Source organism: Carcharodon carcharias, chromosome 7, assembly GCF_017639515.1.
Source record: "Carcharodon carcharias isolate sCarCar2 chromosome 7, sCarCar2.pri, whole genome shotgun sequence".
NCBI classification, from domain to species: domain Eukaryota; kingdom Metazoa; phylum Chordata; class Chondrichthyes; order Lamniformes; family Lamnidae; genus Carcharodon; species Carcharodon carcharias.
This window is the reverse complement of record NC_054473.1, coordinates 78,234,455-78,249,210: the sequence shown is the minus strand read 5'-3', so window position 1 is coordinate 78,249,210 and position 14,756 is coordinate 78,234,455. Positions and strand designations below refer to the sequence as shown.

At 41.1% G+C, this 14,756-nt stretch overlaps 1 protein-coding gene across 1 annotated transcript in view; it reads left to right on the top strand.

The window, feature by feature from the left end:
- The window catches only part of LOC121280462 (MAP kinase-activated protein kinase 2-like), a 155,671-nt gene that overhangs the window by 130,820 nt on the left and 10,095 nt on the right, over positions 1-14,756 (top strand). Inside the window, exons 6-7 of the mRNA XM_041192486.1 lie at positions 12,240-12,315; positions 13,707-13,831. Coding sequence (XP_041048420.1) covers positions 12,240-12,315; positions 13,707-13,831 — 201 coding nt within the window. The remainder of the gene's footprint in view (positions 1-12,239; positions 12,316-13,706; positions 13,832-14,756) is intronic.

The following is a 14,756-nucleotide window of genomic DNA, read 5'->3' as shown; positions in this document are numbered from 1 at the left end:
GAAACTATCATCGATTCTTGTAAAAACCCATCTGGTTCACTAATGTCCTTTAGGGAAGGAGATCTGCCATCTTTACCTGGTCTGGCCTACATGTGACTCCAAGCCCACAGCAATATGGGTGACTCTTAACTGCCCTCTGAAATGACCTAGCAAGGTCAATTTAAGGGCAATTAGGGATGGGCAACAAAGGCTGATTTGCAAGTGATACCCATATCCCATGAAAGAATAAAAAAAACCTTCATCACACAGGTTACAGTACTTCAAGAAGGCCACCACCTCCTTCTCTAGGGCAATAAATGCCAAGTTTCCCACATCCTGAAGGGTGATAATAGATGTGGGGAATTTGTGATTAGTGGATTCCATACTTGGGTTTTAAAAGCCAAAGGATTTTGCAAGGATGGGAAGGGAAGACCGAAGGAAAGAGTTCCAAGTTTTTGAAGCCTCGGGGAAGACTGAGTTATGGAAAAGGGTGGGGGGATCAGTCTTGATTTTGGCATAGGGAGGAGCAACAGTGCCTAAGTTTTTTAGAATTGGAGATTCCACAATGTAGCAAGAGTGGAGCTCTCCATTTCTCTGTTTGCCATCCCACAACTTTAATGGGAGGATATCCATGATGCAACAAGCCAGGTGTGGAAAATCCTGGACAGGGACCATAGTTTTCTGCTGGCCTATATCAGTAGACCTCATCCTTTGTTTCTGTAATCAGTCATTATGATTGTCCAAATAATAGAGAATTTATTCAGCAGGCAATTTTTCATGAGGCTCTGGAGCCTCACATACATGTGCAGCTTAGTGGAAAACTGAAGCCAGTAATTTTCCAGTTAGCCTCCTGCTGCAGGCAAGATCCAGCTGGTGACATGGAGTCTCGGAAAATTCCACCTCACTTTCTAAAGCAGATTTCTGCAGTGAAGTACTTACTCTTCCTCAGTCAAGATGGATGAGAGGTTCCTCACTTGCTGTGTCAATGACACTCTTACCCTATAACCAGATGTTTCGAGGTAATCAGAAGTGATTTGCCCTCTAATGTTCTGCTCCACAGCTTTCATTGAGCTTCTCTCCTTGACAGCACTGGGAGGTCACAGCTTCTGTAAGTGATGGTTAACTCTGCAAACAATATGCAAAGGCTTCCAGACTGACAGGGAAAGCAAAACACCGAGTTACGGTGCTGCAAATGCGAGAAAATGCTGTGTGTTTATATGGGACATCTACATGGATCCATGGCATGTCCTACATCCTGCTTTCACAAGTGTGAGGTCTGGCCTGAGTGCTAGTAGTTCGTAAGGCAATTTGGTCTCAGTCTTGCAGAGAACTAACATTCTGACCACATCTGATGCTGTGAGGAGTATCTTCTGCTGTGGGAGAGCACATCCTTATCAAGTATATTGACTGGCTTTGGATTCAAGGGGTCAGCAAACAAAAGATGTTGGCAGCACAATTACTTGGGTTGTGATCCCAGCAGTCAAACTAGTATTGACCCCACCAGAGTTTGTGGCTCAGTGGGAAGAATACCTCATTTGCAAGGGACAGGCAGGTGCAAGCACCACTTAAGATACATCTGCAGTGCCATGCTCCCAGTTCCTTTTCTATACATTACAAAAATAATAATTCAAATGTATTTCTGTGGCTGTAAAGCACATTGGGGTGTCCTGAGGTCACGAAAGTCATGATAGAGATGCAAATTCTTTCTTGCTTTGGTCTGAAACCCATGGCCCTATTAAGTGTTGGATTGGCGAATGACCCCTGAAAGGCCTGTTCTTTCCATTCTAACCTTCCACCAGTTTTATAAGCCTTTTGTTTCAATCTGTTTGCTCCAAGCAGAAATGATTACTAAGCCAGGGAACAGAATGATATTTGCTAATCTGATAGAGTAGAGTTTGACACATCATAGTCCAGATCTTTCTCAGTAGAGTTAGTCACCTAGTGTTGACTCTAACATGACATTTGTCTACCAATACCCAAATACGAACATACGAGTTAGGAGCAGGAGTAGGCCATTCGGCTCCTTGAGCCTGCTCCACCATTCAATAAGATCGTGGCTGATCCGATTGTAACCTCAACTCCACATTCTTGCCTACTACCAACAACCTCTCACCCTTTTGTTAATCAAGAATCTATCTAGCTCTGCTTCAACCGCCTTTTGAGGAAGAGATTTCCAAAGGCTCATGACACTCAAAGAAAAAATTTCTCCTCATCTGTCTTAAATGAGCAACCCCTTATTTTAAAACCGTGACTCCTAATTCTAAATTCTTGCACAAGAGGAAACATCCTCTCCACATCCACCCTGTCAAGACCCCTCAGGATCCTAAATGTTTCAATCAAGTCACCCCTTACTCTTCTAAACTCCAGTGGATACGGCAGAATTTTGCCGTCGGTGAGCAGGGGGCGGGGCCTGCTCGCCGATGCGTAAAATGACGTCATCCCACCCCATTTAAATTTTCAGGAAGGCGGTGGCGCAGCACAATCAGCTGCAGGTCCGCCGACCTGTCAATGGCCAATTGAGGCCATTGACAGGATAATTTAAACAATTAAAGGATCTGCCCGTCCAATCTTAAGGTTAGCGAGCAGGCCAGAAGCCCCGGTGGCAAATAGAGAAAACATGAAACCTCCGGCGGGATGAGGTTTCATGCGGGGTTTTAAAAATTTTAATAAAGTTATTCTGTAAATTATGAACATGTCACATGAGGGGGACATGTTAGGGAATTTTTTTTTTCTATTTTTAGTATTTTTCAAAATGGAAGCAATCTCCCTGAGGCTGCACTTAGCCTAAGGGAAATGTGTGCTCTTTCGTGCACACCCGCAAAAGAGTGCACTCTCGCTTTTGGGGAACTCCCCCCGCCCGCACAGGGAGCGCATAGCTCTTCCCGCCGGACGTCATGCTGGGTGGGCCTTAATTGGTACCCTGTATACATAACCTCCCTATTTTTGTAATCAATTCCCCCCACAATAAATAATAACATTCTATTAGCTTTCCTAATTACTTGCTATACCTGCATACTCGCCTTTTGTGATTCATGTACTAGGACACCCAGGTCCCTCAATCTGAGAACTCTGCATTTGGGTAATAAGCTATTTCTTTATTCTTCCTGCCAAAAGGGACAATCTAACATTTGCCCACATTATACTCCATTTGCCAGATCGTTTCCCACTCACTTAGCCTATGTCCCTTTGTATTTTCCTTATGTCCTCTTCGCAATTTGTGTCGTCAGCAAATTTAGCAACCATTCCTTTGGTCCATTCAACCAAGTCATTCATATGAATTGTAAAAAGTTGAGGCTCCAGCACTGATCCCTGTGGTACACCACACGTCACATCCTGCCAACCAGAAAAAGACCCATTTATACCAACTCTCTGCTTCCTGTTAGCTAGCCAATCTTCTATCCATGCCAATAAGTTACCCCCTACACCATGAGCTTTTATTTTCCACAATAACCTTTGATGTGACACTTTATCAAATGCCTTCTAGAAATCTAAGTACAGTATATCCACTGGTTCCCCTCTATTCACAGGACACATGACTCCTTCAAAGGACTCCAATAAATTGGTTAAACATGATTTCCCTTTCAGAGAACCATGTTTGCTGTGACTAATTGCCTTGAATTTTTCTAAGTGCCCTGCCCCTATAACATCTTTAATAATAGCTTCTAACATTTTCCCTATGACAGATGTTAAGCTAACTGGCCTGTAGTTTCCTGCTTTCTGTCTCCCTCCCTTTTTGTATAAAGGAATTACATTTGCTATTTTCCAATCTAATGGAATCTTCCCCGAATCTAGGGAATTTTGGAAAATTAAAACCAATGCATCAACTATCTCACTAACCACTTCTTTCAAGACCTTAGGGTGAAGTCCATCTGCACCTGGGGATTTGTCAGCTCACAGCCCCAACAATTTGCTTAATACCAATTCCCTGGTGATTGTAATTTTCCCGAGTTCCTCCTTCCCTTCCATTTCCTGATTTACAGCCATTTCCGGGATGTTACTTGTGTCTTCTTTAGGAAAGACCGAAGCAAAATACCTGTTTAATTCATCCGCCATCTCCCTACTTTCCATTATCAAATCCCCAGATGCACTTTCTATAGGACCAACACTCACTTTGTTAACTCTCTTATTTAAATATCTATAGAAACTCTTATTATCAGTCTTTATATTACTAGCTAGCTAGCCTCCTCTTGTACTCTAATGTTTCCCTCCTGATCAATCTTTTTGTCACTCTTTGCTGTTCTTTATATTCTTTCCAATGTTCTGACCTGCCACCCTTCTTTGCGTAATTATGTTTTTTCTTTAAGTTTGATACTGTCTTTAACTTTTTTAGTTAACCACGAATGGTGGCCCTTCCCCCTGGAATTTTTCTTTCCCATTGGAATGTATCTATTCTGTGTATTCCGAAATATCCTTTTAAATATCTATCACTGAACCTCTATTGACCTGTCCCTTAACCTCATTTGCCAGTTCACTTTATCTAGCTCTGCTTTCATGCCCTCATAATTGCCTTTATATAAGTTTAAAATACTAGTCTTGGACACACTCGTTTCTCCCTCAAAATGAATGTAAAATTCAATTATATTATGATCACTGCTACCTAGGGGTGCCTTCACTGTGAGGAAGTTCATTGCTCAGTGCCAGATCTAGTATATCCTGCTGTCTGCTTGGCTCCGGAATGTGCTGTTTTAAAAAACTATCCTGAGATCATTCTATGAACTCTTCAGCTACGCTACTTTTGCCCCTCTGATTTTTCCAGTCTATACATAGATTAAAATCCCCCATGATTATTGCTATACCTTTCTGAAAAACTCCCATTATCTCTTCGTTTACACCCTGTCCTACCGTGTAGTTACAATAAGGGGCCTGTACACCACTCCCACAAGTGATTTCTTGCCTTTATCATTTCTCATCTCAACCCAAACCGCTTCTACATCCTGATTTCCTGAATTAGGTCATCACTCTAATTTGCTAATACAATCATTAATTAACAGGACCACCCCACCACCTTTGCCTAACTTCTTGTCCTTCCTCAATGTCATGTGTCCTTCAATATTCAGGTCCCAATCTATGTTATCCTATAGCCATGTCTCTGTAATGACTAACAGATCGTATTTATTTCTATTCACTATCAGTTCATCTGTTTTGTTTTGAATGCTACGTGCATTTAGATAAAGAGCCTTTAGTTTTGTCCTTTTATTATTTTTGTAGCGTCTAGCATTATCTGCTGATTTACTCTTAGATTTTTACTCTCTATCCCTTCCTGTCACATTCTGTTTATCATTTCCCATATTAATACTTTCCTTTCTTGCCTTGTCTCTGCTCTTTGATTTATCACATCCTCAGTCCATAGAGATACAATTTAACTTACTTTTCAGATGAGGAATTAGCTTCTCTGTTATTGGGAAGGTCATCAGCCAAGAGCAGATCATCTCTTACAACAATTCTCCCAGGTCAGTGATAAAAGGAGAAACCAAGTGGGACCAAGCACATGGCTGAGTTGAAACAAAAGATCATTTATGATGAACTGATGTTTGGACCTCCCTGAAAAGTTCAGCAGCTCAAGATATGCTACAAAAGGCCAATTTCTCAATGATACTATCTATCAACATCTGCAGCAATCTTGAGGGATCCTGCTCTAACGCCATGCTCGGTTTATATAATGCATCCTGTAAAATATAATGATGCACAGTGCATCATCTCAATATAACACTTCTGTAGTAATCTGATGTGTAACTTACCTTTAAGACAAATGTAATGTAACATCACATGAGCTTGATACCCAATAGCAGAGTAGCACAGGCTACCTCTGTAGTCAGTAGTCTTGAGTTAGAACCTGAAGTGTAAAGACAGAGTTTTGAGTTGTAAGTACAGAAGTGTAGTTGATGAGTTCCTTTTGCAAATAAAGAGAATGTGTTTCTTCTAAGAACAGTCTACAGATCTTCTCTGTCTCTGTACCAACTCGGTCACCCTGAAACAAACGTGTAACCCGGATCCTTTAGCCCCAACAAACCAGGCACTGTATCCAACAAACTGGCGACAAGAGTAAAAGCATGAAAAGACATGAAAGGACGAGGCTAAGAAGCAAGAAAAAATGAAGGAAATCAGAAGAATCAATCATGCTGTACCTTGCACGGTGTTTGTAAGTAAAAAAAAAAATTCCTTCCTCATCGTTGAAGTAATCCCCTCAGGGCATGCCACAATTTGGAAGAGTGGAGACTTTCGATCCAATTTCAGACGACTGGTCTCACTATGTCGAACGCCTCGTGTTCTTCTTCTAGGCAAACAACATCGTGGGGGCGGAGAAGAAGTGCACAATCCTCTTATCCATGTGTGGGACTAAGACAAAAATTTTTGGACCCAGTGCTCCAGATTCAAAAAGTTTTGATAACTTAGTGAACCTCGCAAAGAATCATTACCAGCCCAAGCCATTGGTGACGATGCAACTGTTCAAATTTAACTCAAGCAATAGAGCTGTGGGGGAGACAGTTGCTTGTTATATGGCAAGTCTGAAACAATTAACTGAATATTGCAAGTTTGGTACATCGATCAATGACATTCTTGGAGATTGTTTGGTGTGCGGTACAAATGAAGATGTGATTCAGAAGAGATTGTTGTGTGAAACAAATTTAGATTTTCAGAAGGCTTTGGAAATTATTCTGGCAATGGAAGGTGCAGTGTGAGACTCGAAAGCCATACAGGGAGCACAAAATGGCCCCGTCCTCCATGTTGGGTGGGGAACCTCAGCCAAAAAAGAACATGAAAGTGCAAGGCTTCGCTCAGAAGCGGGAAGCAGCCTCTGCTAGCAGATAAATAAAAAGAGATAACTTAGCAGCAAAAACATGGCATAATGGTAATAGAGGTGGCAGCAGACAACCTTGTGATGAATCACAGTTTAAAAAGATTGAATGTTTCTTCTGCCATCAAAATGGACACATCATGAGATATTGTAAAGATAGAATTAGGCAGACTTTCAGACAAAAGCAAAAACCCAATGTTGAAAAGCTTGAAGTAATAGATTCAGATGTTCATTCATTATATAATTTAAAGGTTGGAAGAACAGAACCTATATAACCATGAGAGTGAATGAGAGGCCTATCAGAATGGAGGTGGATACTGGAATATCCACTACGGTGATAGGTGAGCATACTTTTAAAAACCTGAATCATGGGGAACATAAACTAAATTTGGAAGAAACAGGTGCCAAATTGAAAACTTACACGGGAGAAGACATTCAAGTCAAGGGCATATGAAAAGTCACAGTTCACAATGGAGGTCAAACAAAGAAATTACCCTTGATGGTGGTGGCAGGCAGAGGTCCAAGCATAATGGGACAAAACTGGCTGAGGGAAATAAACCTTGATTTGTCACAAATTCCAAAAGAAAAGTGAAAAGCTGCCAAAAGACCTTCACACATGACCAGTTTCCCTCCTGTCTAAGTATGTACCTCTGGAAAAGTATGAAGAGAAACAGGAGTTCTGCACTTGTCTAAGTAAAATGAAAGATGACTTGGCAGAGAAGACTCGACAATGCTTGATTTTCCAGGATGCAGTACACCAGTGCAAAAAAGAGATGGAAGAGCTGAAAAATCAGCTATGTGAAACTGAAGAGGCTTTGGAGGCAAAAAGTTGCAGAATTTTCTGAGAAGCAGCCAGATGATGAAATTTTGGAAAACTCAACCACTGAGTTCACTCAAGTCGAGCTTACATCTGAGATTAGTCTGGCCAATATGGAAGTCGAAAAGAAAGCTGAGAATAAAGTCCGTGTCAGAAAGAAGAACGCTCATCAAAAGAAGACACAGAACCACAAATAATACCAGTGATCTTGGCAGCTTATATTCAAAGGCCTGGAATTCAAATTGCAAGTGTAAATGCATTCATTCGTTTGCCCTTGCAAGTAAAAGATGAGAATGTCCAATTCCTCAAGAATTTGCTTTATTATTGAATTTTCTGGATTCATCACCAATATGTGCTGGACAGATTAAAGATTGGACAAATCGAGACCCAGTCTTATCCAAAGGGCGAGATCAAGTTCTTCATGGCTGGTCACAAGAACAAGAATCTGATGAAATGAAACCGTATTTCCAGAGAAGATACGAGATAACCAGCCAGGAAGGTATTTTATTGTGGGGAGTTCGAGTGATTGTTTCTCCAAAAGGACAAAAGCTATTGTTATCTGAACTTCATCGTGCACATCCCGGAATTTCCAAAATGAAAGCAATAACACATAGCTATTTATGGTGGCTGGGAATGAATGGAGAGATAGAAAACTTATTGAAAAGTTGTATGCAGTGTTAGCAAGTACAAAAATTACCTGCAACAGCTCCATTACATCCCGGGGAGGCCATGGGTATGAGTAACACATCGACTATGTGGTAACTTTTTATGGGAACAATGTTTCTACTTATCGTAGACTTGCATTCAAAATGGATGAACATAAATGAAATGAGGTTGTCGACATCTTCTGACACAATAGATAAGCTATGGCAAAGTTTCGCAATCAACGGACTACCTGAAGTGGTCATCGGACAATGGAACAGTATTCGCAAGTGCTGAGTTTTAGCGATTTTTATCAACCTCAATAGTATTACTCATGTGAGAACTTCATACCACCCTTCTTCAAATGGACTGGCCGAGAGAGCAGTTCAGATGTTCAAATCTGATATGAAGAAATTATCTGGAGATTCTATAGTGACTAAATTAGCACGGTTTCTTTTCCGCTATAGAACCACCCCTCATACGCCAACAGGTGTCACACCTGCGGAATTGTTGATGAAGTGCCGTCTCTGATCAAGACTGAAGCTAATCATGCCAATCTTGGGGGGCAAGGTGGAAAGGAGCCAGAGAGGTCAGAAAATTGGACATGACTGTCACAGTTGTGACAGGACGTTTAATGTAGGAGAGTAAATATTTGTGAAGAATTTTAGAGAAGGACCAACATAGTTGTTTGGCGAAATAAGTGCAGTAACTGGACCTCTTTCCTACCACATCAAAGAAGAGGAGAAGCAAAATACCCAGAAATGATTCCACCAGTGTTCGAACTCGACTGAGTACAGGCATGTCTGAAGGGCCGACTGTACCTAAAAGAGTTGAAGAAACAGATTTGCAGGTACCTACTGAAGAACCAGATACACAAACGACTACAGTGAGGGAGGTTCTGGATAAAACACCAGAAGCTGTAAGGCTGAGACATTCTACATGCATAAGGAAACCCCCAAAAAAGGCTTATCTGTGTGAAAAATTTGATATTTTGAGAAAAATTGTAAAATGTATTTCTGAGTAAAGGGGGAGGGATGTAGTAATCTGATATGTAATATAACTTTAAGACAAATGTTGTAATATAACAATATAAGAAATAGGAGCAGGAGTAGGCCATTTGGCCCCTCAAGCTTACCTCACCATTCAATAAGATCATGGCTGATCTGCCCCAGGCCTCAACTGCTCTTTGTGCCACTCCTCATAGCCCTCAACTCCCTGATATTTCAAAAATCTATCTATCTCCTCTTTAAATATTCTGATCTAGCCTCTGCAACTCTCTGGGGTAGAGAATTCCAGACATTCACTACCCAGAGAAGAAATTCCTTTGCATCTCAGTTTTAAATGAGTGTCCCCTTATTCGGAACTATGTCCCCTAGTTTGAGATTCCCCGACTAGCGGAGACATCTTCTCAATATCTACCCTGTCAAGCCCCCTCAGAATCTTGTACGTTTCAATAAGATCACCCCTCATTCTTCGAAACTCTAATGAATAAAGGCCTAACATGTTTAGCTGTTCTTGATAAGTCAACCCCTTCATCCCAGAAATCAGCCTAGCAAATCTTTTTTGAACTGCCTCCAATGCCTGTATATCCTTTCTTAAATACGGGGACCAAAACTGCACACATTAGTCCAGGTGCACCCTCACCAACACCCAGTTGTAACAAGACTTCCCTATTTTAAACTCTAACCCCCTGGCAGTACAGACCAAAATTCCATTTGTCTCAATTACTCGCTGCACCTGCAAGAACACCCAGATCCCTCTGTGCTGCACTTTTTGTTGTCTCTCTCCATTTAAATAATAATCTGCCTTTTGATTCTTCCTATAGAAATGCATTACATCACACTTTCCAACATTAAACTCCATCTGCCAAGTTTTTGCCCACTCACTCAACCGATCTATATCCCCTTGCAGATTCCTTATGTCCTCATCACAACATGCCTTCCCATCAATTTTTGTATTGTCAGCAAGTTTGGATACATTACACTCTTCCTCCTCCTCAAAGTCATTAATATTAAATATAGTAAATAATTGAGGCCTGAGGACTGATCGTTGTGGCACTCCACTTGCGCCTTTCAAACCTGAAAAAGACCCATTAATCCTTACTCTCTCTCTTCTGTGTGTTGACCAATCCTCAATCCATGCTAATACATTACCCCTAGTACCATGAGCTCCCATCTTGTGCAACAAGCTTTTTATGTGGCACTTCATCGAATGCCTACTGGAAATGCAAATACACTACATCTACCTGTTCCCCTCTATCAACTCAGCTTGTTATATCCATCAGGTCCTGTTGACTTGTCTGCCTTTAGTCCCGTTAGTTTATCAAATGCTTTGTTCCTCGCGATAGAGACTGTTACAAAATCTTTCCTCCCATAAGCTCCTTGCTTATGTGATATCTTTGGGATGTTTTTAGTGTCCTCCACTGTGAAGACCGATGCAAAATACTGGTTTAAATTATCTGCCATTTCCCTGTTCCCTGTTATCAATTCTCCAGTCGCATCCTCCAAGGGTCCCACGCTCAGTTTAGCCACACTCTCTTTTTATATACCCGTAGAAGCTTTTGCTGTTTGTTTCTGTATTTCTTGCCCATTTACTTTCATAATCAGTTTTCTCCCTCTTTGTTAGCCTTTTAATCATCTGCTGCTAGTTCCTAAAAAAAATTTCCAATCCTTTGGCCTACCATTAGTTTTTGTCGCTTTGTATGCCTTAGTTTTTGATTGGATACTCTCCTTGATCACCTTTGTTAATCATGGGTGGTTCATCCTTCTCATTGAGTCCTTTTTTCTAACCGGGATAAATTTTTGCTGAGCTTTATGAAACATCTGCTTAAATGTCTGCCACTGCTCATCCACTGACCTTCCCCTTAGTCTATTTTCCCAGCCTGCTTTAGACAACTCTTTCTTCATATCTCTGTAATTGCCCTTATTTAAGTTGAGGACATTGGTTTGAGATACAAGTTGCCCGCCCTCAAAGTGAATTTGAAATTCTACCATGTTGTGATCGCTACCCCCAGAGGATCCTTAACTACAAGATCTCTTATTAATCCCACCTCATCACACGTTACTAGATCTAAAATAGCCTGTTCCTGGGTAGGTTCTGCAATGTATTGCTCTAAGAACCAATCCCTGATGCACTCTAAAAATTCGTCTTGCATGTTACTCCTGTCAATCTGATTTGTCCAGTCAATATGCAGATTAAAATCACCCATGACAACTTCTTACATATCTCTATAATTTCCAGATTTATACATTATCCTACAGTGAGGCAACTCTTTGGGGGCCTATAGATGAGTCCCACCCATGACTTCTTTCCCTTGCTATTCCTTATTTGCATCCAAACTGATTCCACATCATGATCTATTGTACTTATATCACTACTCACCATTGCACTGATACCTTCCTTTATTAACAAAGCTACCCCACCTCCTTTTCCTTTTTGCCTGTTTTTCCGGAACGTCGAATACCCTTGAATATTGAGTTTCCAGTCTTGGTCACCCTGCAACCATGTCTCTGTCATACCTTGATCTTGGTACCAAATAGCAGAGTAGCACAGGCTACCTCTGCCATCAGTAGTCTTGAGTTAGAGTCTGAAGATTAAAGAGAGAGGTTTGAGTTGTAAGCACACAATAGTAGCTGCTGAGCTCTTTTTGTAAATAAACAAAGTGTGTTCCTTCTAAGAACAGTCTACTGATCTTCTCTGTCTTGGTACCAATGCGGCCACCCTGAAACCAAACGTGCAACCCGTATCCTTTAGCCCCAACAAACCAGGGCACCAGATCCAACAACTTCATATGGTATTATTTTATACACTCTGCTACACAGATACACCATTAATATATAATGTGACTTCTATATTAATGCTAGGAGTGCTTTTGGTGAGGGAGCAGTATAATGATATTTCCATTCCCCTTAAGGATTTATTCCCTTTGGAACATGTTTTTATTTTCAAATCAGTTTGGTTGGCATTGCCCTGGATTGTTATTCATATTCCCATATGTTATCACAGCTCCAGAGGTGCTGGGCCCAGAGAAATACGACAAGTCGTGTGACATGTGGTCCCTGGGAGTGATCATGTATATTCTGTAAGTAGCTGCTTCATTCCTCTCCATTGCTTCTCTTTACCTATTTCCTCTTGATTTTGTCCACTATTCTCCATGAACCCTTTCTGAGTGGCCAGCTGTTATAGCAATGTTATATGGCAGACAGTCCATTTGCTGAGCAGCAAACTTTAATCAGGACAATTCAGTGACCCGGGATTTTCTGGATTGCACCCATTCTGAAACCTACAATGGTTTTTACGTTGATGTGACCAATGGCAACTTGCATCCAAATTACACCAGCATATATCAAAACGTAAAATCCATGTAGAGTGTGCAGAAATAAATATAAACATTGGAGCCAGAGGAAATACAGTGGAATACACACCAGCTTCCTCCTTTACGTTATTTTTTATCATATTGATGTTTTGAAAATTTAAGTTTGAAGCTATTAAACTGACATTTATTCACTTTAAGCACAGCATGTTTTGGAAAATGCCATTGTAGAAGCTTTCCTCTTAAATATTAGTGATTCTGATGCCATGAAAATATATCCAGAGATATTAAACATACAGTGCATATCTCAGTAAGCAGAATTTTAAAAAATTGCCATAAAGCACCAAAATTAGCCAACATATAGTCCTTCTGCACCTAGACTTCTTGGCTGCAAATTTAAACTCACTCAGAATGGGTGTAACTTCAGGGAATGTTCACTCGCTGGTGTTGTGCATGGGGATAGGGCCAGGTTACTGAGCTATGTAGGGTTTCGGTGGAAGTAACTAGGGAACAGCGCAAATAATCAGGGAAACTTGCTCATAGAGATGTTTCCCGTTAAAATGATTCAAATCAGTCACACACACATTTTCTCAGCGGAAAAAAACAACACAACTCAGGACATAATGCGTAAACATTCGGAGAAACTTCAGGCTGGTGTTGCAGTTCAAGTGGGCTAACAAGGTATGCTGATGTTTCAGTGGGTAAGTGTACCATCCAGTTTGAATTGGACTAGAAGGTCAAAGTTTCCCTCTATGGCCTGTGATGAGGCACCTACTCTCTAGGATCAGTGGTAATAGCTGACTAGAGAGGCGGGAGAATACTTAGCCAGGAACTGATGCCACCCCCATCCCAGTCTTCCACAACCCCTCTGCTTTTGACTGCCATTTTTGATTCCTTCTGGAAATGTGTGCAAAGCTGTAAAAAGGGTTTGGCTTGACTAAGATTCCTGTCACAGTCAAGTAGTCTGTTGGTTTGGTTTATCTGTGCGCGTGCACAAAAATTAGCTACTTGGGTGAGGTACCAGAGGGTTGTCAGTATCTATTCCTCTGCAGTAGTAAGCTCCTTGAAGGGAGATGAGGAGTTACTTGGGGTAACAAAACAGTTTGCCTCTGTACATAGTTAGCAAAGAGCACTGCTAAACAACATACCTGTGCCCGCAGGCTGTGTGGGTATCCTCCGTTCTACTCCAATCATGGCCTGGCCATTTCTCCTGGTATGAAGAAGAGGATTCGGATGGGGCAGTATGAATTTCCAAACCCAGAGTGGTCAGATGTCTCCGAGGAAGGTAATTGGATACGCAGAACTTGAAGCCCATTGTCTCCACATTGTATTACCTATTAGCATAGGTCTAGTGGTGCTGGGACAGGTTCATTCCAGCAGGTTTCAAATGTAATGCTCAGCAAATGTTCCATTCAATGTGTTAGTTCATACTTTTGTCGTTTTGTCAATATTTGGCAAATTGATTCTCATCAAAACCATTAAACTATCACTTCTTCCCAGTGATAGGGAATCAACTTAATATATCATTCACTGAATATGAATAAGATCCATTAAGAATAAAATAAACCAGCAGGTCCACACATAAAGACATTCCTCCATTAAAATGTCACATAGATCGTTTTCTATAATAATCCGACAGTCATTACTTTTTTGTTAAGTGATTGCAGGATTCAGAGGATATGTAGGAAGAAATTAAGGACCTCCAAGCACAAGTTAACTCCCTATTCATGGGGGTTAGATGCAGAGTAAAGTTCCATAGGACCCAACACAGGAGCTTTACTCTGTATCTAACCCTGTGCTGTACCTGCCCTGGGAGTATTTGATGGGGACAGTGTAGAGGGAGCTTTACTCTGTATCTAACCCTGTGCTGTACCTGCCCTGGGAGTGTTTGATGGGGACAGTGTAGAGGAAGCACACAAAGCAACATCTCACTGAACAAACCACTAGGTCAGAAACAACTGCCTGTTTTTGAAAGTTTTGTACTTTGTTTCAATCAGAAGCAGGCAAGTTCATCAAATCAGGTGATTCTTTGTAGACCTTGGCGGGTGCTGTGATAAATGATCTTGTGTAATAGTAGCAACAGGTCATAGGTCTGATGCTTGGTGAAACAACCTTAGGCAATTAAATCAAACAAGTTAGAAACATGACATTGTCCTGCAAGAAGCTACATCAAACAAGAATGTGAGAGAGGGCAGTGAGACTCTGTAGGA